Genomic DNA, 22,472 nt, shown 5'->3' on the forward strand with positions numbered 1-22,472 from the left:
AGACTTCTGTCAACCAAAGGACCAGGCAGGATTCCGTAAAGGCTACTCATCAATATACCATTTATAACCAACCCTTATTTATAGCTTTCATCGATTACGAGAAAGCGTGTAATTCAGTCGAAACTTCAGCAGTCATGGAGGCATTACGGAATCGGGGTGTAGACGAGCCGTATATAAATATGCTGAAAGGTATCTATAGCGGCTCCACAGTCACCATAGTCCTCCATAAAGAAAGCAACAAAATCCAAATAAAGAAAGGCGTCAGGCAGGGAAATACGATCTCTTCAATGCTATTCACAGCGTATTTACAGGAGGTATTCAGGGACCTGGATTGGGAAGAATTGGAGATAAGAATTAATAAAGAATACCTTAGTAACTTGCGATTCGCTGATGATATTGCCTTGCTTAGTAACTCAGGGGACCAATTGCAACGCATGCTCACTGACCTGCAGAGGCAAAGCAGAAGGGTGGGTCTAAAAACTAATCTGCAGAAAACTAAAGTAATGTTTAACAGTCTCGGAAGAGAACAGCAGTTTACGATAGGTAGCGAGGCACTGGAAGTGGTAAGGGAATACATCTACTTAGAACAGGTAGTGACTGTGGATCCGGATCATGAGACTGAAATAATCAGAAGAATAAGAATGAGCTGGGGTGCGTTTGGCAGGCATTCTCAGATCATGAACAGCAGGTTGCCATTATCCCTCAAGACAAAAGTGTATAACAGCTGTGTCTTACCAGTACTCACGTAGGGGGCAGAAACCTGGAAGCTTAGGAAAAGGGTTGTACTTAAATTGAGGACGACGCAACGAGCTATGAAAAGAAGAATGATGAGTGTAACGTTAAGGAATAAGAAAGCAGATTGGGTGAGGGAACAAACGCGAGTTACTGACATCTTAGTTGAAATAAAGAAAAAAAAACGGGGGGGGGGGGGCGTGGGCAGGACATGTAATTAGGAGGGAAGATAACCGATGGTCATTAAGGGTTACGGACTGGATTCCAAGGGAAGGGAAGCGCAGCAGAAAGTTAGGTGGGTGGATGAGATTAAGAAGTTTGCAGGGACAACATGGCCACAATTAGTACGTGACCGGGGTAGTTGGAGAAATATGGGAGAGGCCTTTGCCCTACAGTGGGCGTAACCAGGCTGATGATGATGATGATGATGAGAGCAATATTAGCTCTTTAATTGGCTGGTTAAGCTCTGCGTCATCAGGTGGGTAGACCGTGCAGACCGATCAGGCCACTCACGTACGTTTACGCTGAAGTTCCTTCATCACCTTGAGTTTATGCCTCCACTGATTCGTCGAAACACCCAGCTTGCCCGTGGTTACCGGAATACCAGACACGTTCGGCGATGCGACAGAATGCTCGCAGCGTACGCTGCTTCAATAGCTTTGACTGCCAAGCAGCTGGTGGAGAGGTTGGAGAGGCTTTACGATTGCGTTCTTTGAGAACCGGAAGTAGACGAAACGACGTGCCATCATGACACTGAGCCAGTGAAGCACCTTACCCTTAGCCCCGATCCCTCGGCGGGTGAGTTGAGGAGAAAATGCATGGCTATGGAGGAGGGTAACTTGTAATCGTCTGTAGCTCTCTTAATATGAGATGCTTCACACAAATTGTGGTGCGAATGATTGACTGTAGCTGTACCCTATGCATCTACAAAATTTGTCCGAACCGTTTCAGGGGCCCTTCAATAAAAAAAAAATGCAAATGTGTCTGCGCTTATGAAGCTGTGAGCTGCTGCCGTGAAAGGGCAAGCATAAACTTGTGTCGCTGCCAGCCGTCAGCTACAGAAAGCAGCGTTTCAGGTAGGGCTGCTGTATGTTGCCAGCTCCTGGAACAGGTAACTGCCCTCCCTGAAACATTGCTGTTGTAGCAATTTGCTACGTTTGGGTGGATGTCTCATTTTCCTTTTATTAAATACTTCTCTCCACCTTGAGGGTTTCCACAGAGCTATTACATCAAACTCTTGCCTTTGCTTTGAGTTGTTGATGAATTTGACTTCCCCTTCCATCTGATAGCCACCTGGTTAGCTCAGTTGGTAGAGCGGCTGTCCCGGAAGAGCGGTGGTCCCAGGTTTGAGTCCCGGACCCGGACAAATTTCTCTTCAACTAAGATGCTTTTTCTTTCAAGGAACCCGCATGGGTTTCCTTTGTAGAAATTTGCTACGTATGGGAGGATGTCTCATTTTCCCTTTATTAATTCTCTAGACATTGTGGGATTCTTCAGAGCTCTTACGTTAAACCGATAATTGTTGTAACCGGGTTGCATGAAAAAAAAATCAAAATGGGGAATGGCGTAGCTGTTCCGAAAAAACTAATGGCAGGGAGGCCAGTTCCCCTCCCCACCACCTTCCCCCATCTGGCTTGTGATTGTTTTGCCTCGTTGAACTGTTTAACTCTACTTCCTGCTCGCTCCGATCACGTGTTGTTAACAAGCCACGGCTGTCGGCATTCAAGAATGGCACTGCTATAACTGCGGAGAGGGGTCATGGGCGGCAAGTGTCATACGAGCTCCCCAGAGGCATCGCTTTGGTGGCCCCAAAAGGTGCCTTTTAAAAAAATGTGGGAAGGTTACTGCGGCAGCATCGCAGCTTGAGAAATCCAGAAGGAACGCCGAGATGTGATCGCCACATACATCTCGCCATGTACTTTCCACTAGCTTCCACGAGAAAACTGCATGTCTGTCAGCCTTGCTTGCTTTACGCAAAGCTTGCCAACGCCCTTCTCCAAGGTATCCAGGGTCTCCACGTAGGGAAGCCAAAGGTCCCTTGCGAAAACAAGCCCATGAGAGACTGAATCATTTACAGGACCGCCTGTGGGGACAATGTTGAGGCAGCCTGTCCTACTGAGTCAGCGTTGCCGTCATGGCCACACTGTCGCTATCCAATGCAAGCACGTTCGCGATGATCGCTTCATCAGTTAGAAGTACTTTGTTTCTAAATCTATAGCAGTGTGCTTTCTTTTCACTGGCAACATTGAGATAGATTTGTTCTTGCTGCGCAAAATTGGGCTTGGAATGTAGATGTTCTGTACTTTGTAATAGCTTGTAGCAAAGACGTATTATCTTTAGTCACTTGCTTGCTCTGTGGACCATCACGTTTAGCTCCATACATTCGTGCATTGTCGGTGTAGTCGCCATCATCCATGCTTAGGCGCATTGATTCAAGTGTGTGCCCATTCATTTGCAGTTGAACCTCGCAATAACGAAATCAGTGGGGAACGTGAAAAAATTCATTTTTGTGGGAATTTCGTTGTTGCAGAAAGAGCCAGCACAGATAGGTAATGCATCGCAGAACAATGCTTTACTGTCAAAATTCTGTTAGCCTACGTTGCAAGCTTTGCTCGAGGATATAGAACCACATTGCCGACAGTACAAAGTGTGCTGCATACGTCGACCAGCAGTGGCAGTACTGCCGTAGTGCAGTATTCTCGGTCAATTGTTTTCGGAGATACAATCACTTTTGCGAGATTTTGCGTCGGCACCAGACACAGAGCAACAGCACATGCAGCAGCATTTCACCAGCCCACGCTGTTGCCTATAGGCGCCGACGCGTCCAATGCCGAGCGCAAAAGTGATCGTATCTCGTGTACGTAAAGGCAAGCGATCGAGATAGTGGCCCTTTCGCGCAAATCTACGTCCGGTGCCAAATCCGCACGCGATGCCTGTCGGGTGGCACCAAAACCAGCGTTCTTGAAGCAAAGGATGCGTATTCCTGGATGGTCGCTCAATCATGGCCCAATGCATGACATTCCATATGCTACGACCGCCATCTCAAGCGCCATAAACAATTCCATATTAGTGGGGCATGGATTTCCTTGTTTTTGCTGCATTTTTTCACTGAGGCGCACATTATGGAGTGCACTACCGCGATCGGCGATTGTTATATGAAACGCACGTTCAGTTTCGCCTGATGCAATTGGCCTAGGCCTCGCTGAGTTGTCAGCCATAAGGAACGCAAACTGAATGTGCGTTTCGAACAACGATCTACGATCTCGCCTAGTAGGCGTGCAAAAACCGTCGTCAGATGTGGGTAGCAACATGCGTACTGTTTCAAACGGGCGATCAACAAACAAGATGGCGCCCATGACATGTTTTCAGCGCATTAATCGCTGCCGGTGCTTGGATGTTCTTGTCAACAAAAATGGCGGCGCCACGTAAGTGTAATGTGGTAGTATTTTTCGCAGTTTTAGTGCAAAACAATCAGATTTGAGCACATTTTTGAGCCTGCTAGCCTTATGTGAGTAGGTAATATGCAGAGTAATGTTCCGGCAAATTTCATTGGCGCAAGATTGCATTACAGCGACATTTCGTTGCCTAGAGGTATAAAATGCATTGAATCCTATGGGCGTTCGCCGGGGATACGAAAATGTTTCGTTGTTGCGAGAATTTCGTTGTTGCAGGATTTTGTTATCACAGGTTTCTACTGTATTCTTGATACGTTGGCACTAGCACGGGCATAAGTTTGCGTGAGTTGAGGTGGATGTGTATAGATAATGTCATCATCATCATCATCATCATCATCATCTTCAGCCTGGTTACGCCCACTGCAGGGCAAAGGCCTCTCCCATACTTCTCCAACTAACCCAGTCATGTACTAATTGTGGTCATGTTGTCCCAGCAAACTTCTTAATCTCATCCACCACCTAACTTTCTGCTGTGCTTCCCTTGGAATCCAGTCCGTAACCCTTAAAGGGACACTAAAGGTTACCAGAAACTCAAGTTAAAGTGGTAGAGCAATGTTCTAGAACGTCTAAGGCGTCAATATAATCGCGAACAGAGCTTTAGTAACCGAGAAATTGAGGTAAATGCATGACATGATTTGAGACTCCCCAGCGACATTCCGGTACTAGCCCGATGACGAAAGGACTCCTCATAATTTGTGTTACTAATACTCAACTACTCGTATTAAAAATATCATTTCATTCGATTATAAGACGGAAAAAAATGCTACTTGTCTACGTCTATTCGATTCTAAGAAAAAATAACATTTTGACGTTACCCTTCAGTAATATGGGTGTTCGAAAGGTATCGTTTTCGCTCGACTGCGCGCTCGACTCTGCGCCGCGCACGCTTTGGAGTTTCAGTAGTTTCGTTATCGCGTCGTGCTGTGAGGGTTCTGCTGGCTCGCGAAACTTTCATTTGGAATAAGCAGCGAGAATGCCACGTCCATGTGATGTTGTGGGAAGCCCTCGTTGCTTTCCCGCTCCGGAGAGCCAGTGTCGAGGCCGCCGTCGTAGTACGCAACGACGCCGGCAGTGCGAGCCCTCAGCAGCAGGTCGCGCCCATCGGTGCTCAAATCGCTGAAGTTGAGCCCACCATCGCGAGCCAATCTGTCGGTGTCAGGGTCCGTTGCGACGAGCGTCGAAGTTAGCGTCATAGAATGAAGTACCAGCTTATGGGCGCCTTGCGCTGGAGTTTAAGGTATAGTAGCGGCGCCTGGTGGCGGTGCGGGAAACGACATCTGGGTCGTGCGAGCTTGGGTCGTATTGGGCCCTGGCTGTGGCGAAGCGCGTTTCTAGGCCGAGTTTTGCATCGATTCGCACATTTTTATGCCCTGTTGCGAGTGCGAAAAGGCTCGTCGCTTCTCATAGACCACGTCGACCACGCTGCGAGCTCGCCGCAGCCTATAGTTTAACGAAAACGGACTCTCCGTGTGCCGTGGGACGTAATGTGGGACGTAATTCGTTTCTCCTTCCGCTAGCCACCATACTCCCGCTATCGCTCTGCTGTCGGCTCTGTCTTGGCTCTGTTTCTGGCCGCGCGTTCGCGTTTTGCGCAGAAAAGCCGTAGCGCCGTCTGCGGACGCCGTTCTACTCACCGATGGCGCAACGTCACTATGAGACCATGATGTCAGTACTCCTCGATCGGAGGGCGGGCGATTTGAACTGCGCTAGAGGTACGCGGACGCTTCAGAACGCATTTTCTCTTAAAATAAGTCTCTCCTTGGCACGAAACAAGCGTTTCGAGGTTTCTGTGATGGTATTTCAACAGTCCACGTTGACTTAATAGTAACCTTTAGTGTCCCTTTAATGACCATCGGTTATCTTCCCTCCTAATTACATGTCCTGCCCATGCCCCCCCCCCCCCGTTTCTTTTTCTTTATTTCAACTAAGATGTCATTAACTCGCGTTTGTTCCCTCACCCAATCTGCTTTCTTATTCCTTAACGTTACACCCATCATTCTTCTTTTCATAGCTCGTTGCGTCGTCCTCAGTTTAAGTACAACCCTTTTCCTAAGCCTCCAGGTTTCTGCCCCCTACGTGAGTACTGGTAAGACACAGCTGTTATACACTTTTGTCTTGAGGGATAATGGCAACCTGCCGTTCATGATCTGAGAATGCTTGCCAAACGCACCCCAGCTCATTCTTATTCTTCTGATTATTTCAGTCTCATGATCCGGATCCACAGTCACTACTTGTCCTAAGTGGATGTATTCCCTTACCACTTCCAGTGCCTCACTACCTATCGTAAACTGCTGTTCTCTTCCGAGACTGTTAAACATTACTTTAGTTTTCTGCAGATTAATTTTTAGACCCACCCTCCGGCTTTGCCTCTCCAGGTCAGTGAGCATGCATTGCAGTTGGTCTCCTGAGTTACTAAGCAAGGCAATATCATCAGCGAATCGCAGGTTACTAAGGTATTCTCCATGAACTCTTATCCCCAATTCTTCCCAATCCAGGTCTCTGAATACCTCCTGTAAACACGCTGTGAATAGCTTTGGAGAGATCGTATCTCCCTGCCTGACGCCTTTCTTTATTGGGATTTTGTTTCTTTCTTTATGGAGGACTACGGTGGCTGTGGAGCCGCTATAGATATCTTTCAGTATTTTTACATACAGCTTTTCTACACCCTGATTCCGCAATGCCTCCATGACTGCTGAGGTTTCGACTGGATCAAACGCTTTCTCGTAATCAATGAAAGCTATACGTAAAGGTTGGTTATATTCCGCACATTTTTCTATCACCTGATTGATAGTGTGAATATGGTCTATTGTTGAGTAGCCTTTACGGAATCCTGCCTGGTCCTTTGGTTGACGGAAGTCTAAGGTGTTCTTGATTCTATTTGCAATTACCTTAGTAAATACTTTGTAGGCAACGGACAGTAAGCTGATCGGTCTATAATTTTTCAAGTCTTTGGCGTCCCCTTTCTTATGGATTAGGATTATGTTAGCGTTTTTCCAAGATTCCAGTACGCTCGAAGTCATGAGGCATTGCGTATACAGGGTGGCCAGTTTCTCTAGAACAATCTGCCCATCATCCTTCAACAAATCTGCTGTTACCTGATCCTCCCCAGCTGCCTTCCCCCTTTGCATAGCTCCCCAAGGCTTTCTTTACTTCTTCCGGCGTTACCTGTGAGATTTCGAATTCCTCTAGACTATTCTCTATTCCATTATCGTCGTGGGTACCACTGGTACTGTATAAATCTCTATAGAACTCCTCAGCCACTTGAACTATCTCATCCATATTAGTAATGATATTGCCGGCTTTGTCTCTTAACGTATACATCTGATTCTTGCCAATTCCTAGTTTCTTCTTTACTGCTTTTAGGCTTCCTCCGTTCCTGAGACCATGTTCAATTCTATCCATATTATACTTCCTTATGTCAGCTGTCTTACGCTTGATGATTAACTTCGAAAGTTCTACCAGTTCTATTCTAGCTGTAGGGTTAGAGGCTTTCATACATTGGTGTTTCTTGATCAGATCTTTCGTCTACTGTGATAGCTTACTGGTATCCTGTCTAACGGAGTTACCACCGACTTCTGTTGCACACTCCTTAATGATGCCCACAAGATTGTCGTTCATTGCTTCAACACTAAGGTCTTAGAACGACAGAAAGCTGAGCTAGTTGGTAAGGATTCATTATGCAAATAAAAGTGAGGCGTGCAGACAGGACACAAGAGTAGAGAAGTGGACAACACGAACGCTTCTCTACTCTTGTGTCCTGTCTGCACGCCTCACTTTTATTTGCACTAAGGTCTTCTTCCTGAGTTAAAGCCGAATACCTGTTCTGTGGCTTGATCTGGAATTCCTCTAATTTTCCTCTTACCACTAACTCATTGATCGGCTTCTTATGTACCAGTTTATTGCGTTGCCTACTCAGGTCTAGGCTTATTCGAGTTCTTACCATCCTATGGTCACTGCAGCGCACCTTGCTGAGCACGTCCACATCTTGTATGATGCCAGGGTTAGCACAGAGTATGAAGTCTATTTCATTTCTAGTCTCGCCGTTCGGGCTCCTCCACGTCCACTTTCGGCTATCGCGCTTGCGGAAGAAGGTATTCATTATCCGCATATTATTCTGTTCTGCAAACTATACTAATAACTCTCCCCTGCTATTCCTAGATCCTATGCCATATTTCCCCACTGACTTGTCTCCAGCCTGCTTCTTGCCTACCTTGGCATTGAAGTCGCTCATCAGTATACTGTATTTTGTTTTGACTTTACCCATCGCCGATTCCACGTCTTCATAGAAGCTTTCGACTTCCTGGTCATCATGACTGGATGTAGGGGCGTGGACCTGTACAACCTTCATTTTTTACCTCTTATTAAGTTTCACAACAAGACCTGCCACCCTCTCGTTAATGCTATAGAATTCCTGTATGTTAGCAGCTATATTCTTATTAATCAGGATTCTGACTCCTAGTTCTCGTCTCTCCGCTAAGCCCCGGTAGCACAGGACGTATATTTTTAGCACTGTATATGCTTCTTTTGGCCTCCTAACTTCACTGAGCCCTATTATATCCCATTTACTGCCCTCTAATTCCTCCAGTAGTACTGCTAGACTCACCTCACTAGATAACATTCTAGCGTTCAGCGTTGCCAGGTTCATATTCCAATGGCAGCCAGTCCGGAGCCAGGGATTCTTGGCACCCTCTGCTGCGTCGCAGGTCTGACCGCTGCCGTGGTCAGTTGCTTCGCAGCTGCTGGGGACTGAGGGCCGGGGTTTGATTGTTGTGTTCATATAGGAGGTTGTGGCCAAGTACTACACCAGGGTGGCCAATCCTGCTCTGGTGAGGGAGTGCGTTACCGGTTCTGGTCACCGGGATCAGGCCACACTCCAGGCCTGTTTATGCAATTTTATCAACACGCGAATTATTTTTTTTAATCCGGTGGAAAGTTGCGCGGCACCGGGATTCGAACCACGGACCTCTTGCACGCGAGGCGGGTGTTCTACCTCTATGGCACCGCTGCACACTAGATAACGTATAAGATAGATAACGTATAAGATAGATAGATAATAAGACAGAAAGGCAGACAGACAGACAGACAGACAGACAGACAGACAGACAGACAGACAGGCGGGCGGGCGGGCGGGCGGGCGGGCGGGCGGGCGGACGGACGGACGGACGGACGGACGGATGGACGGACGGACGGACAAACAATCTATAAGAAACTTATTATGCCAACAAGCAGCGCTAGTCCCTTTGTCAGTGTGTAATGAGCTGTACTCACTGTTGCCAGTGTTCCGCGGTTGAAGTTCCTTCTTTGGAGGTTATATCATAAGAAGCCAACAAACACTGACACCAAGGACAACCTAGGGGAAATTACTTGTGCTAATAAATGAAGTAATGAAACGATAAATTAATGGAAATTAAAGTGGATGAAAAAACAACTTGCTGCAGGTGGGAACCGAACCCACAACCTTCGCATTTTGCGAAATGCAAAGGTTGTGGGTTCCCCCTTTCTCCTCGTTCCCTTTCTTCTTCTTCGAAACCCCCTTTCTTCTCGTTCTTTGGAGGTTAGTGATACAACGCTGGCAGATGAGTGGATTAATTTTCTTATCCTAGAGACAAGCCATGCATCGCGAAGAGCCGGCAACACAGACAGTCCGTATTTAGCAGCGATCCGTGTACTTCGGCAGCCAACTACTGCGCACATCTTCCCTCTACCATTCCACATTTTTAAGCATGAATTGAACACAGTGCATTAGCGAACACTCAGTTGCATTTCTGACAGCTGATTGTACTGTAGCAGGGCAGAAGTTGTAATGGTTTCTTATTTGTGCGCTCTTGCTGAGGCAACGTGCAGCACCCTGTTGAAGGCACCATCTCGTTCCTCTAGACTAGGGTAAACAGTTCCGCGAAAAGAGTCTATCTATGGACACCGTCCGAAGAGTCCAAGCCCAACCTTGCTATCGCTGTCAATGCTTTGCCCTTTGGGCAAAACTGCAAGTTTCTTTTGCTTTCATGTAAATTATTTGTGAAAGGATGCTCTTCTTTACCAGACATATTCCATATCTTTCATAAATGTGTTTTAGGGCCTGTTACATTTTAATGAGACAATTTTCAGCAGTAACAGTACAAAAAAAGACACATCAGAAAAGAACTGCCAAGGAAAAGGGAACTGGCCATGAGCCCTGTGCTTCTTTAAAAGGTATGGTTTGTTGTCCAGCATACGGTGCTCAGTGCCTTGTGTGTCCTCGTGCTTGTGCAGGGTGTGGGCAGAGCTGCTTGACCGTCCACAGCAACGACTGCAGCTTGTGCTGTTCCCGCTGAGCTGCTTCCAACCCCCTGAGGGTTTGCAGCAAGCATCGGCACAGTCCCTCCTCCTCTGGCAGGAGACCTCCCAAGTCTGGATCAATGTATGTAGCAGTGATCACTGTTTTGTTATCGGCTCCACGACTGTCTTTTGTCTGCTGAGCAAGGACTGCTGTGTGGCCGGCTACTTTGAAGTGAGGATGAAGCGGAGAGAAAAAATACTTTGCTACTCTGACTTACAGGATATTCATGCAAGAGAGACCCGCGCAGTCAAAGTTGTCTGATGTCATTGGTTTGCATAGTTAACTTTGTAGCTGCTTTCACACTGGCAATACTGAGACCTGCCACAGTGGCCATGGCCTTCCGCTGCAGTGCATGGGGTTGCAGGTTTGATTCATGACCACAACAGCTGCATTTTCATGAGAGTAACATGCTAAAATACTTGTGTACTTACATCTAGGTGCATGTTAAAGAACTTCAGGTTCATTAACGGCATCCCCCACTGTGCTGTTTTGAAGAGTTAAACCGCACAATTAAATTTTAATTTGACACTGAACTGGGAGAAAAAGCTGAATTTTTAAATTGAAGCTTTCCTTGTCTGTTTCTTCAACTTTTCCAACTGCTGCTGCTGTCACTGTCTTGCACACCGCAATGGGAGGTGGTTTAGAGCTTGTATATCAATTGCAGGAGCATGGCAGAGAAAAAAAGACATGAGAAATTCATTTCCATCATGTTGCTACAATGCCCTCTGGAGCTCCATGGGCGCCACCACAATACCCTCTAGACTGTTGTAGTTATCTGTGACCCCATGCAAGAGCAATGCAGAAACTGCAGCACTTACTTTTTACTAATGCACATGGTCCAGAGGGGAGGTAGATGGAATGGTAGATAGGGACATATGGAGAATCGATTGGGTATAACCGACACAGTTATGAAATGAGGGAATAACAGCCTTGCCATTCTTCACTCACAACTCACATACATGAGGGAGGGTGGGAGAGGGAAAAAATGACGTGAGGAGGCAAGGAAACGCTGCTACTAGATATGGCTGTAGTTTCTGGACAGACTGGATAAAATTACGTTTAATATACGGTGCAGTACTTTTTTTACTATTTCTGAAAAATAAACACTATGTAAATCAAGAAACATTAAACATCAACTCGTCGCTTTAGTATTGCACTAAATGCTGACAAACTTACACATTTGTTGTAAACATCACTGCCAATTATTCTCAGTCGACGTAAACATTACAGGGAGCTTTGCTTACATTGATTCCCACAGTGCGTGGGATCCACATAATATTTTAGAACTGTAGGATAAGCTGTGGTTCTATAAACAGTGCGGGCACTTACCATTTGATAAAAGCAACATCGGCATCTATGTGAAGCACCCATACGCCAGCGTGCCGGCAACTTTGCTGGAAACAGACATTGATAACACACTAGTCTGCGAAACTTAGTTAGAACATCAGTAACTTCATTAATTGAAGCTCAGAGTTATCTGGCTTGGAGCTTGGTGTCACCACACTGCATCAAACAAGTGTGACATTCTTGACACTTGATACATACATTGCCTATTTATGTGTTGAGGTTCTCCACGTGTTAATATCCCCTTTATTGCCAGTTGTGCTCTTTGTGGAGGCTCCCAATGTTTGTTGGAGCCAACCGGTGTTGTTAAGAAAGCCTCCATTTTTCTTTGCCTGCAGGTGCATGATGTACTGATCTTCCTGCGGCCAGAGTCTCCCCAGGAGCTGCGCCTCCTGTGGGCCAGTGAAGAATCCGGCTTCCGGCATCTTTACCTCCTGCGGCTACGCACAGATGGCCAGGCTCCCTGCACGGCCCTTCCACTGCCCTCGGGACACGGTAAGCCAGTCCAGCATCTTAGCCATTTGACAAACTCCAAGGCTCTCTGACGATTAATTTTGGGAACCAGATAAGTCACACTCACCTTCTGACCATAATAAATGTATGCATTATTCTGTGGCTCATGTATAAAAGACATCTATACAGTCGAACCCGACTATATCGAACCCGGTTACATCGAATCATTCCATATATCGAACAATTTCTGGACACGGTATAGTTACAATGAGTATATATAACAAAAATTACGCTTACGTCGAACAAAACTAGTAGCGGCTCCCGATATATCGAACGTCAAGCGGCGGAAAGTGCCCCCGGAAGTTCGCTTTCCCTCGCGGTGACGGGAAAACCCGGCGGCGCGGCTCCATCTAACCGCTCTCCCTACGTGACCGTGCTACCTCGGAGCCGCCGACACCCCCCTACAAAAAATGATCCTGGCCCGCCCGCCCGCAGCACTTGCTCAGACAGCCAATCAGAGGCTCTTGTGCCCTCGTCGTGCAAGATGGCGAAAGTGCGAGTTGTCTTGCTGCTTATCTGATTCATTGTGTGCGCCTTCTCCCGAAGTGTTGCCGTGATGAAGCGGCAGAATTCGCCTTTCGTCGTGAAGCTCGAAATCATAAATCGGGTCGAACGCGGTGACAAGTCGGATGTCCCCGCAACATACAAGATTCCGAGGTGCACTCTCGGCACAATCTTGAAGGGGGAAATTAGGGCTAAAGCGGCCTAACTCGCGACCCGGTGCCCGTAGTGCCCGTGGCCCCCGACGCGTACGCACGGCCGTGTACGAAGGGTTCATCCAAAATAGCTTCAGCCGTACCGACTTCCGCGTGCTCGGTGATGACTGTAAATTCTGATTAATGCGACGAAGCCGTTGCCGTTGTTGCCGAAGTTTGAAGCGAGCTGTCAGAATTTCCGGAAGCTGTTGACGAATCAACGGTGAACGAGTTGGTGAGCGCAAATGATGGTGTCGCGACCACGGGAGAGCCCGAAAACGACTACATTGCCAACATCGTGCCGAGCACAAGTGAAAATTGGCACAACGAGGAAAGCAGCAACCGTCTTTAGCCCACATCCTCCGAAGTGATTGGTGCGCTCGCACTAGTCCGGTGCTTCTGCGCGAATGCGGAATGTTGCGGCCTCAGCTGTTCCGACTCCTTAAACAAAGTGGAAAAGTGCGTGCCTCGCACGCAGCGAAATTGCCCAAGCAGAAGAAAATGCAGGACTATTTCGTGCGAAACTAGGCTAGTTTCATCAATAAAGTGATTTTATAAATGGTATGTGCTTTTATGACATCCAATTATTTAGCAGGCTTATATCGAATTATGCTCTATATCGAACTGATAGGCGTTTTTTGGCGAGTTCGATATAGCCGGGTTCGACTGTACACTGGTTCTCAGACAAGCCCCTGGGCACAGTGAGTGCTGAACGTCCAAGGAAGTGGCAGTGTGTGTATTGCCACCATAACTGCTGTTCCACTCCCATCCCCCAGCAATGGCTTTCTCTGAATAGCATAAGCTAAGTTCGATGGATCACTTGGAAAGGAAGAAACAGAGGACAGGAACGCTGCTGGGATTGGCTAAATGCTTTCTTCTTTATTATGTGTTGTGCAGCACATAATACCACATTGACCCTGTACCTGTGAGAACCCTTGATTGCTACAATAAACCTTAACCACACATTCATCTGCCTTAGTCAAAATACCGTATTTACTCGCATATAACCCGCACCAAAAATTGAAAAAATGTGTTTAAAAAGTGGGGGTGCGGGTAATACGCGAATATTCCGGAGAAGGGGGGCTCGGCGGGTCGGCTTCACGGCAACGCGCGGCCTGCCGTGCAGAGTCCGCATCCCCATCGACATCAACGTGTGTTGCAGTGCATATTAATATTGCACCAACCTTTTGACCACCGAAGGCCAGTATGGACTGAAAGAAGACCACGTGGAAGCGGAGACCATGGAGCATATCGTTTTGCGGTGCAGAACACTTCGTCCGGACATTGCCGAAGACGCGGCGATAGATATAGAGGGTGCCCTGGGATTTGCAGGGGAGGACGGACGTGTGGATGAGAGAAGGGTAGTGGTGACAAAGAGTAGGTTGGAAGATTGGTGCAAAAGGGGCTAGGGACGAGTGAGTCTATAAAAGAGGGACAAATTACAGTTCACAATACGAACAAAATTACGGGGGAAAAAAAGGGGGGGAATCCTAGGCTAGGGGGCGCAAGCCACCACCGTTACAAAGGGCCACGCGTTTCGCATGCTTTGCATACGCTTTGTTCAGACGTTGATGGGCCTTGAGTAAGGTGCCGTTTCTTGTACGCCCAGTTTGCACAGTTCGCCAGCCTTGTCTAGGCATCATGAGTGTGTCTCGGCGGCAATCATTCACGGCGAAGGAGAAACTCAGGATCGTCGCCGCTGCTGAACAAATCGGCAACAGAGCTGCTGCGAGAAAGAACGATGTCGACGAATCTTGCATTCGCGACTGGCGGAAGAAAAAAGACTCTCTCGAAGCTGCGAACAAGGACAGGCGAGCGTTTCGCGGCCCGAAGACTGGCGCGTACCCTCACCTCGAGACGCAGCTTGCAAAATTCATCGAGGAGCAGAGGAGTCGTGGCCACGCTGTGTCTACAGAGATGGCGCAGATGCAAGCCCTGAAGCTGGCCCGGGAAATGCACATTCCACGCGAGTTTCATGCGAGCCGCGGATGGCTGCAGCGCTTTATGGCCAGGCATGGATTTTCGATGCGGCGGCGAACTACCATGTGCCAGCGGCTTCCCGACGCTTACGAGGAGAAGCTGCTCAACTTTCAACGTTACGTCATCGGACTGAGGAAAGAGCGCAACTACTTGCTATCTCAGCTGGGAAATGCTGACCAAACGCCAGTATATTTCGAGATGCCTATGGACACGACCCTGGAAAAAAAGGGCGCAAAATCTGTTAGTGTGCTGACTGGCGGCAACACCAAGCTGCGCTGCACAGTGATGTTGTTTGCTTTGGCCGACGGCACCAAACTGCGCCCGTATGTAATATTCAAGCGCAAGACTCTACCGAGTACACCACTTCCCCCAGGAATTGTTGTGCGAGTGGAAGATAACTCGTGGATGAGCAGTGACCTAGTCATTGACTGGATTCAAGCAATCTGGGAAAAAAGACCAGGTGCCTTGTTGGCACGCCGTTCGATGCTGGTGCTGGATTCGTTCCGAGGCCACTGCACTGACGCGGTGAAAGCTCGCCTCGCTGACAACGGCACAGACCTTGTCGTAATACCTGGCGGCATGACTTCCATGCTCCAACCACTCGACGTGTGCATCAATAAGCCTTTCAAGGCTCACGTGAAGCGGCTATATGCCCAGTGGATGGCCGATGGCCTTTACGCCCTTACGCCGACGGGACGCGTGCGAAGGCCAGATATTGCACTGCTGTGCCAGTGGATCGTAGATGCATGGGGGATGATCCCGGCCGACATGGTACGCAAGAGTTTCAAGAAGTGTGCCATAAGCAACAGCCTAGATGGTACCGAAGATGATTACGTCTTTGAGAGCGGCGATGAAGCCTCAGACGGCAGCAGTGAGAGTGGCGACGATTGACAATTGAACGACAGCACTGACAACGTTGCGGCAGTCGTTTTCAAATATATTTGTTTTGAAAACTAAAATGGTGACTGTTTGCTCAGTTGTAACTTCCTAGTCCTCATTTTTTCAGGTAAGTGTGCGGGTTATACGCGAGGATATTTTTTTTTATTTCATGGGGTTCAAAGTTAGGGGTGCGGGTTATATGCAAGGGCGGGTTATACGCGAGTAAATACGGTAGTAACTGCAGCAAAGAGTTGTTTTGTTCCTATTCAGTGGGCAGCAAACGATGATAATTTTCAAGCTATTGTCGAATAGGATGAAAAATGCCTCACTTGTAGTTTTCCTTGTGAAATCAAAGTTGCTGACTACATTGCGCTGAACAGGCAGTCAATCTGCCTTTTGCGATGCATTGTGGTGCCATCGTGCGGTGGCCACGAGAAACAATTTGGCAGGCGCTGCTGTGCGCCACAACGGCCGCCCCATGCGAGGCTCGTGACCAAACAAGCAGCGTGTGAGACAAGATCGAAACAACTTGAATGCGCCGTCATATTATTTTGTCATAGTCAACTAGCCATCGAGCCCGCTAGTGAATGCTTGGTACTTGGAGGTTTCTTCAGTGTGACGAACGGCTGGAAGAAGAGCTTTGGCAACTCTTTACAAGCTCCTCCTTGGCCTGAAACTGCTGCGCCTGTGGTGTAAAGTGAATAAGTAATAAAACAGTATGAGTATGCACAAAAACGCATGACTCGAATAGGGCATGAGGTGTAGTTCTTAGGGCGAATATCACGTTTCACCACTGCATGTGTTACTTTATGGTGTGCCATAGTGCTAGGCGCACATACAGTCGCAGACCGTTAATTCGGACCTCACGGGGACTATGGAAATTTCCGAATAAACAGGTGTCCGAAAAAGCAGATTAAGAAAAAAAAGGAAAGAAATCCTTTATTTCCACGCACTTATTCGGACTCGGCAGTAGGCTTGATGAAATCGTGAATGGGCCATTTCACGCTGTTCTGTTTACGCGCAATCAGATAAGCCTGAATCTCTGAGAGGGTCGTATGGTCACTATAGTCGGCTGGAAGCACAGTCACTGCTTGTACTAGCTCCGCATGCGACGGCAGTGTAGCACATGGTGCGTCATCTTCCGACTCGGAGTCATCGTTCGGCGGTGCAGCAGAACCCTGACGAATGATCTCGCCGTCATCGAGTTCTGCGCATGCCAGTACAGCAGTATCGGCACGTGTGAAACTGTAAAATGAGACGGTGTCCGGAATCGCAATGCAACCGCTGTGCAGCTCCCCGCAGAACATTTTTAGCATTAGTAGGGAGCACATTGGAAGGCGACAAATCCTAGGCCTCCCGGCACTCGCTTGCCAGCATGCCCCAGCGCAATCTGCGCAGGCACTGTCGGCACCATTAGACACTTGACACGACGTTTCCGTATGCCGCATCAGATCACCGCTACCTCGACACAGCACACAAAGCAAACACCACCACGCCGTCACCAGTCGCAAAAACGAAAAACGTAGCCTACTCGCAGCGTCGTGCACAAAGAAACAAACAAATCAGCTGCTGCATTGTCTTGGCATGGCTTACTAAGCTGAGACCGAAATTGCTGTAGCAACTCTATCGAACCAGGTAGAAACAATGATGATGAGGGGGATTTCCAGTAGCGCCACTTCGTGGGGCAGCAAGGAGGCTCCGTTCAAAACAAAAATGGCGCTCAGCTAGTAGAACCGTGCACTGGTCAGAGTCGGTGCATGGTGCTCTCGATCGAGTTGGCTCAAGGAGTGTCCGAAAAATCAGAGAGGTTGCAAGGTGTCTGAACTTTCGGCAGTTGTTATACATTATGGTCTATGGGGGGAATGGCGGTGCCGCGAAGCAGACCGAATAATCGAGCATGTCCGAATTTTTGGAGTCCAGAAAATCAGTCGGTGACTGTACATAAGCAGGCAGTGGGGAGGCCATCAGCACGCCAAGTTGCATATGTTATTTACCCACATAAAGTGTGTGTGCATCTACAAAAATGAAAAAAAAAAACTGGTCAGAAGACCAAAATCGGTAATACACCCTGTTTGTGGGGTGCCTGTCTTTCTCTTAGAACGCGCCGTGATGCTGACATAGCAGTCGACCGCGTTTTTTTTTTAACTGATGCATGTACACAAACAATGTCGGTGTTGTAACGTAGTAGTGACGGCAAAGAACACAGTAGCAATACTGTGGATGACGAAACTAACGTTTATTGGCCGAATGTGTGCCCACAAAAACAGGCTTCACTTAAATCACGATGATAGCAGCGAACACAGTCGGCGATCAGCGAAATCGTCGAAAAGCGCGTCAGCTTTTATGAGCGATCGAACGCTTGAGAGTAATCGCTGGTGCCCGCGTGTCTTCCAGAAAGTTCTACACCATTCGCGTCACGCGTACATGCAATCAGATCAGAGAAGGTTCGGCGACAACAGACAGTGGATAGAACCATCGATAACATTCGAGAATCTTCCGATACATACGGGCGCGTCCCGTGCTGAGCGATAACATTCGTTTGATGGTGAAAAGCGTTTACCCGAAAAAGATAAACAAGTATGCGTGTCAGTATGAAGTCCAGATGTCTGGGCGATAGCGAAGGCGCCTCTGAAATGTGTCAGTCAGACAATAAGACGTGCCACTTGACTCCAGAAGATGCCGCACAGGAAAATGAGCCTTAGTACATACCGTACTACATCCCGATTCGCTAAATGAACATAATAGCCTTCTACAAGTAAATATTACTTGGCGCCAAAAAGAATGACGAAACTTCAACTCGTAATGCTTGCTAACTAGGACTATCAGCTACTTCCACAGTGCATGCTGTTTCCCCCGTCAGCCCGGCAGTGCAGGTGTGTGCTTGGCTCCGGCAGATAACTACGCCGACACCACAAGCATTCGCTGAGCGTTTATAAAGCTGCAAGTGTGCACGGTGTAAAGTTGCGAAATGACAATGTTCTAGCGACGGACACACAGAGATGATAGAAAAAAAAATAAAACACTTTGCGCTTCATTCAACCAGGTCGCGCGAGATCAAAGATTGTTTGTTTCGCTAGCTCAAACACACATTTGCGTCCTCGTCGAGATTATTCGTATGAGTCAGTAATGACAAAAACAGACAGGTAAACTGCATATGCCGATACAGTCGAAACCGGATATATCGAATTCGACGGGGATCGGAAAATAGTTCGATATAGCAAAAATTCGATATACAGATATAGGCCAAAAAAGCACTTGCGATCATAAAAAATTGTGGCTTACCGATCGGAACAGCCGCGAATCACATAGCTTGTGCACACAATATGAAAGCGCTTTATTTCACAGAAAGAAAATCACTAATTTTGGGCTGCTTTTTTCTCTGGGAAATGAAGTTGAAAACACTAGTCTCAATCTTCTCGAGACTGTCCAGGTGCAAGAGCCCAGTGCCTTCCATACCGCCGCAACAGCGCCAAATCAGGCTGAACGCTGACGCCACTTCAGTGGCTGTGCACAGGCCCGTTTCTTCGAAAACACAGTTGCCCTCGTCGTCGCTGGAATCGCCGTCTTGAACGCCAGCTATTCCGGCCACAATGTCCTCATCAGCGAGGTTGGCTACCGCTTGAATTTCGCTGTCAGCGTTAATGAAGTCATCAACAGTAACTTCAAACGGGACGGCGCCGGGAAAATTGGACAAGTCGTGAAATGCGTCCTCCAAGCACTCATCGTCATCTAAAGCTTCCGGACATTCATCTCCGGCCACTTCAAGGCCTGCCTTGCCGAAACAGTTGGCTACTGTGGCCTGCTTCACGTCGCCCCAAGCGCCGGTAATCATCTGGATTGCGCCAAGCAAGTCAATCTTGAGATCGGTTCCCATGCGGAGGTTTACGAGGAGCCGTTGAATAAGTCGCTTCCGATAGCCTACCTTAAATGCCTTTATGATACCTTGGTCGAGGGGCTGCAGTCTCGCTGTGGTGTTCGGTGGGAGAAACTTCAATTCGATGTGCTGCAGCTTGCAAGTCGTTTGATGGGCCGAACAGTTGTCTACCAGAAGGCAAACTCGGCGGCCCGACTTGCCCAACTCAGCGTCCCAAGCCTGCAGCCATTCAACAAAAAGTTGACGTGTCATCCAGGCCTTCCTATTACAGCTGTAGCGGACGGGAAGCTGTTTACAGTTCTTGAAGCAGCGCGGTGACTTGCTCTTCCCGATCACGAATGGCCATGTCCATGTTGGCTGCAAGCAGCACCGACACACACACTTTGCTCATTTTACCGCCGTGGCATGAGGTTCCACGAAAAGCGAGTGTCTTATTCGGCGACATTTGCCAAAGGAGACCAGTTTCGTCTGCATTGAAGATTTCCGCAGGCGAAAACTTCGCAGTGATCTTCGGCCACTCCTCAGAAAGCCACGGCTGCATCTCCTGGCTGCTGACGGCCCCACTTTCATCTGAAATGGCCTTTCCTACAATGCCGTGGCGGTTTTTAAACTGTTGCAGCCATCCAGTGCCACCGCAAAAGTTCTCTTCGCCAAGAGCCGTAGCAAACCTTTTCGATTAACATCGGGCCATCCACGGGAATATTTCTTGCTCGGATTTCAAGAAACCACATATAGAGTGCCTTCTCCATTTGTCAAAAGCAGCAGCGCGCACACGACACGCTCCCGAGCTACTTTCCTCACCTGCTTTAAGCTTGATGTCCTGCTCGTTTTTTAACAATGTACGTAAAGTACACCGCGGAATGCCGAATGCGTCTGCCATGGAGGACTTTTCTCCGTTCTCGACATGCCGGATTACCTCAAGCTTTCCTGCAAAGTCCAGATTCTTCCTCTTTTTGTCCACGAATGCCATAGCTCACCAGATGACCGCAATCATACATGCTACACACGGCACGTTGAAACACAGGTACACACAAGAAAATGCGCGATGCGCAGATGGAGCAGTCCGAGCGAAGCCTGTTCATAGAATAAAGAACCAAAGTTTGAGCGGCAGTCAGCGCGACTGCTAAGGAATGACAAAGGGAAAAGAAAGAAGAGAGCGGGGAAAAAGATTGACGGAATGTGCCGTCGAAGGCGTTGTGTTCGTTTTTTGAGCCCTCTCTGGCTCTCTTGTCTCCCCTGGCCCATGAGCAACCGTGCCGACCCTTCGCTCTCTCTCTCTCCCTTTTCCCAGGAAGCGTGGCTTAGAAATGTCGCCGTGTCTCCATGCCGCGCACTCTCTTCACTGAGCTCCAATGCCCTTGCCCAATGCACATTCCGGCGGTAGAGGAGGAGCGAGAGAGCTCGCGCCGGTGGGGCGCAAGAACGGGGGAAAGGCTCTGCGTCTCCGTCGCTAGGCGACGGCCGCGTATGTGCAGTGGAGGAGCCTTCTGACTGACTGCAGAAATGTTTTCCCCTGAGGACCGGACACGAATGTCTTTGGGAAAAGCGCACCTTCGAGGGGCGCGGTGCGGCGCACGTTCGATATATCGAATGTCCGCCGAAAATGAAATTCGGTATACTATGCAATTTTCCTATACTTTTACATAGTATTTTCAAGGGGGTAATCTGTGTGTTCGATATAGCCAATAATTCGAAATATGCGGGTTCGATATATCCGGGTTCGACTGTACATACCTGTCACAAAGTGCAGCCCTAATCCAGGCTTCACGGCGCTGTCGATCGCGTTTTACCAATGGAAATCAGAAAATCCGCATTGCCCTGCTGGGAGGGTCACGGGTGTTGCAGCTGTAAATGAGACACAACATTGGCATCGTGTCAAATTTTGATGGTAATAATGTTCGAAAGGCGTTCCGTGCGCGCGGCAGCAAGAATGGCAAGGCTGACAAGTAAAGAAATTTGTTGGAGTTCCGGTGAGGACGCGGCGCTCGTCGCGCACCCGGCTAGTCCCGTGTTGGGACTGTCAGGTCTAGCCCACCGACCCGGTCATGGGCACGCGGGACAGCCAGGATTTGCTTGTCTAGAGCGAGCTCACGCAAACGCGAGTCCCACTCCCCCATGCTGAATTTGGGGTGTCTCGTCCCGCACTCCCAGAGCATATGTGCTAGAGTGGAGGTCTGCTCACTGGACGGGCAGGCATATCATTAAAACTTCTTTCTGGGCGAGTTGGTGCATACTTGACATAAAAATTGTTACAGCGCAAACACATGCAACCACAAAGTATGAAGGACGGGACACAGGCACTGACTGTCAACTAAATTTTATTGACGGAAGACGGATACCTTATATAAGGGGAAAGGCAGAAGTAAAGGGGGAAGGGAGTGATACAATCGGGGAAAATGACAATGCGCATCGATGAACGAACGTGCCAGCAATCAACGGAATCAGGCGCAGAAAAAACAAGAAAACGAAAAAACTAGAAAAACTAGCAAAAGGCAAGGGATACTAACATACAATGAAATCAGTAAGCAGTTGCTTCCAAAAAATGAAGCTCTGCCGCAAAAGGTGATACAGAAGGGGTGCTTACGCACTTGCTGCCATATTTGTGTATGTGGAACGCTTCCAAACTGACGCGCGCCGTCGCGTCGGCACTCTTGCAGAGAATCTTCGTCTCTCCCAAACGAGCC

At 48.2% G+C, this 22,472-nt stretch overlaps 1 protein-coding gene across 5 annotated transcripts in view; it reads left to right on the forward strand.

The window, feature by feature from the left end:
- The window catches only part of LOC142582228 (dipeptidyl peptidase 9-like), a 155,207-nt gene that overhangs the window by 58,575 nt on the left and 74,160 nt on the right, over positions 1-22,472 (forward strand). For all 5 annotated transcript variants that reach the window (XM_075691678.1, XM_075691676.1, XM_075691680.1 and 2 more), the window contains 2 exons: positions 10,437-10,584; positions 12,186-12,342. In XM_075691678.1, coding sequence (XP_075547793.1) covers positions 10,437-10,584; positions 12,186-12,342 — 305 coding nt within the window. The remainder of the gene's footprint in view (positions 1-10,436; positions 10,585-12,185; positions 12,343-22,472) is intronic.

Source organism: Dermacentor variabilis, chromosome 5 (assembly GCF_050947875.1).
Source record: "Dermacentor variabilis isolate Ectoservices chromosome 5, ASM5094787v1, whole genome shotgun sequence".
NCBI classification, from domain to species: domain Eukaryota; kingdom Metazoa; phylum Arthropoda; class Arachnida; order Ixodida; family Ixodidae; genus Dermacentor; species Dermacentor variabilis.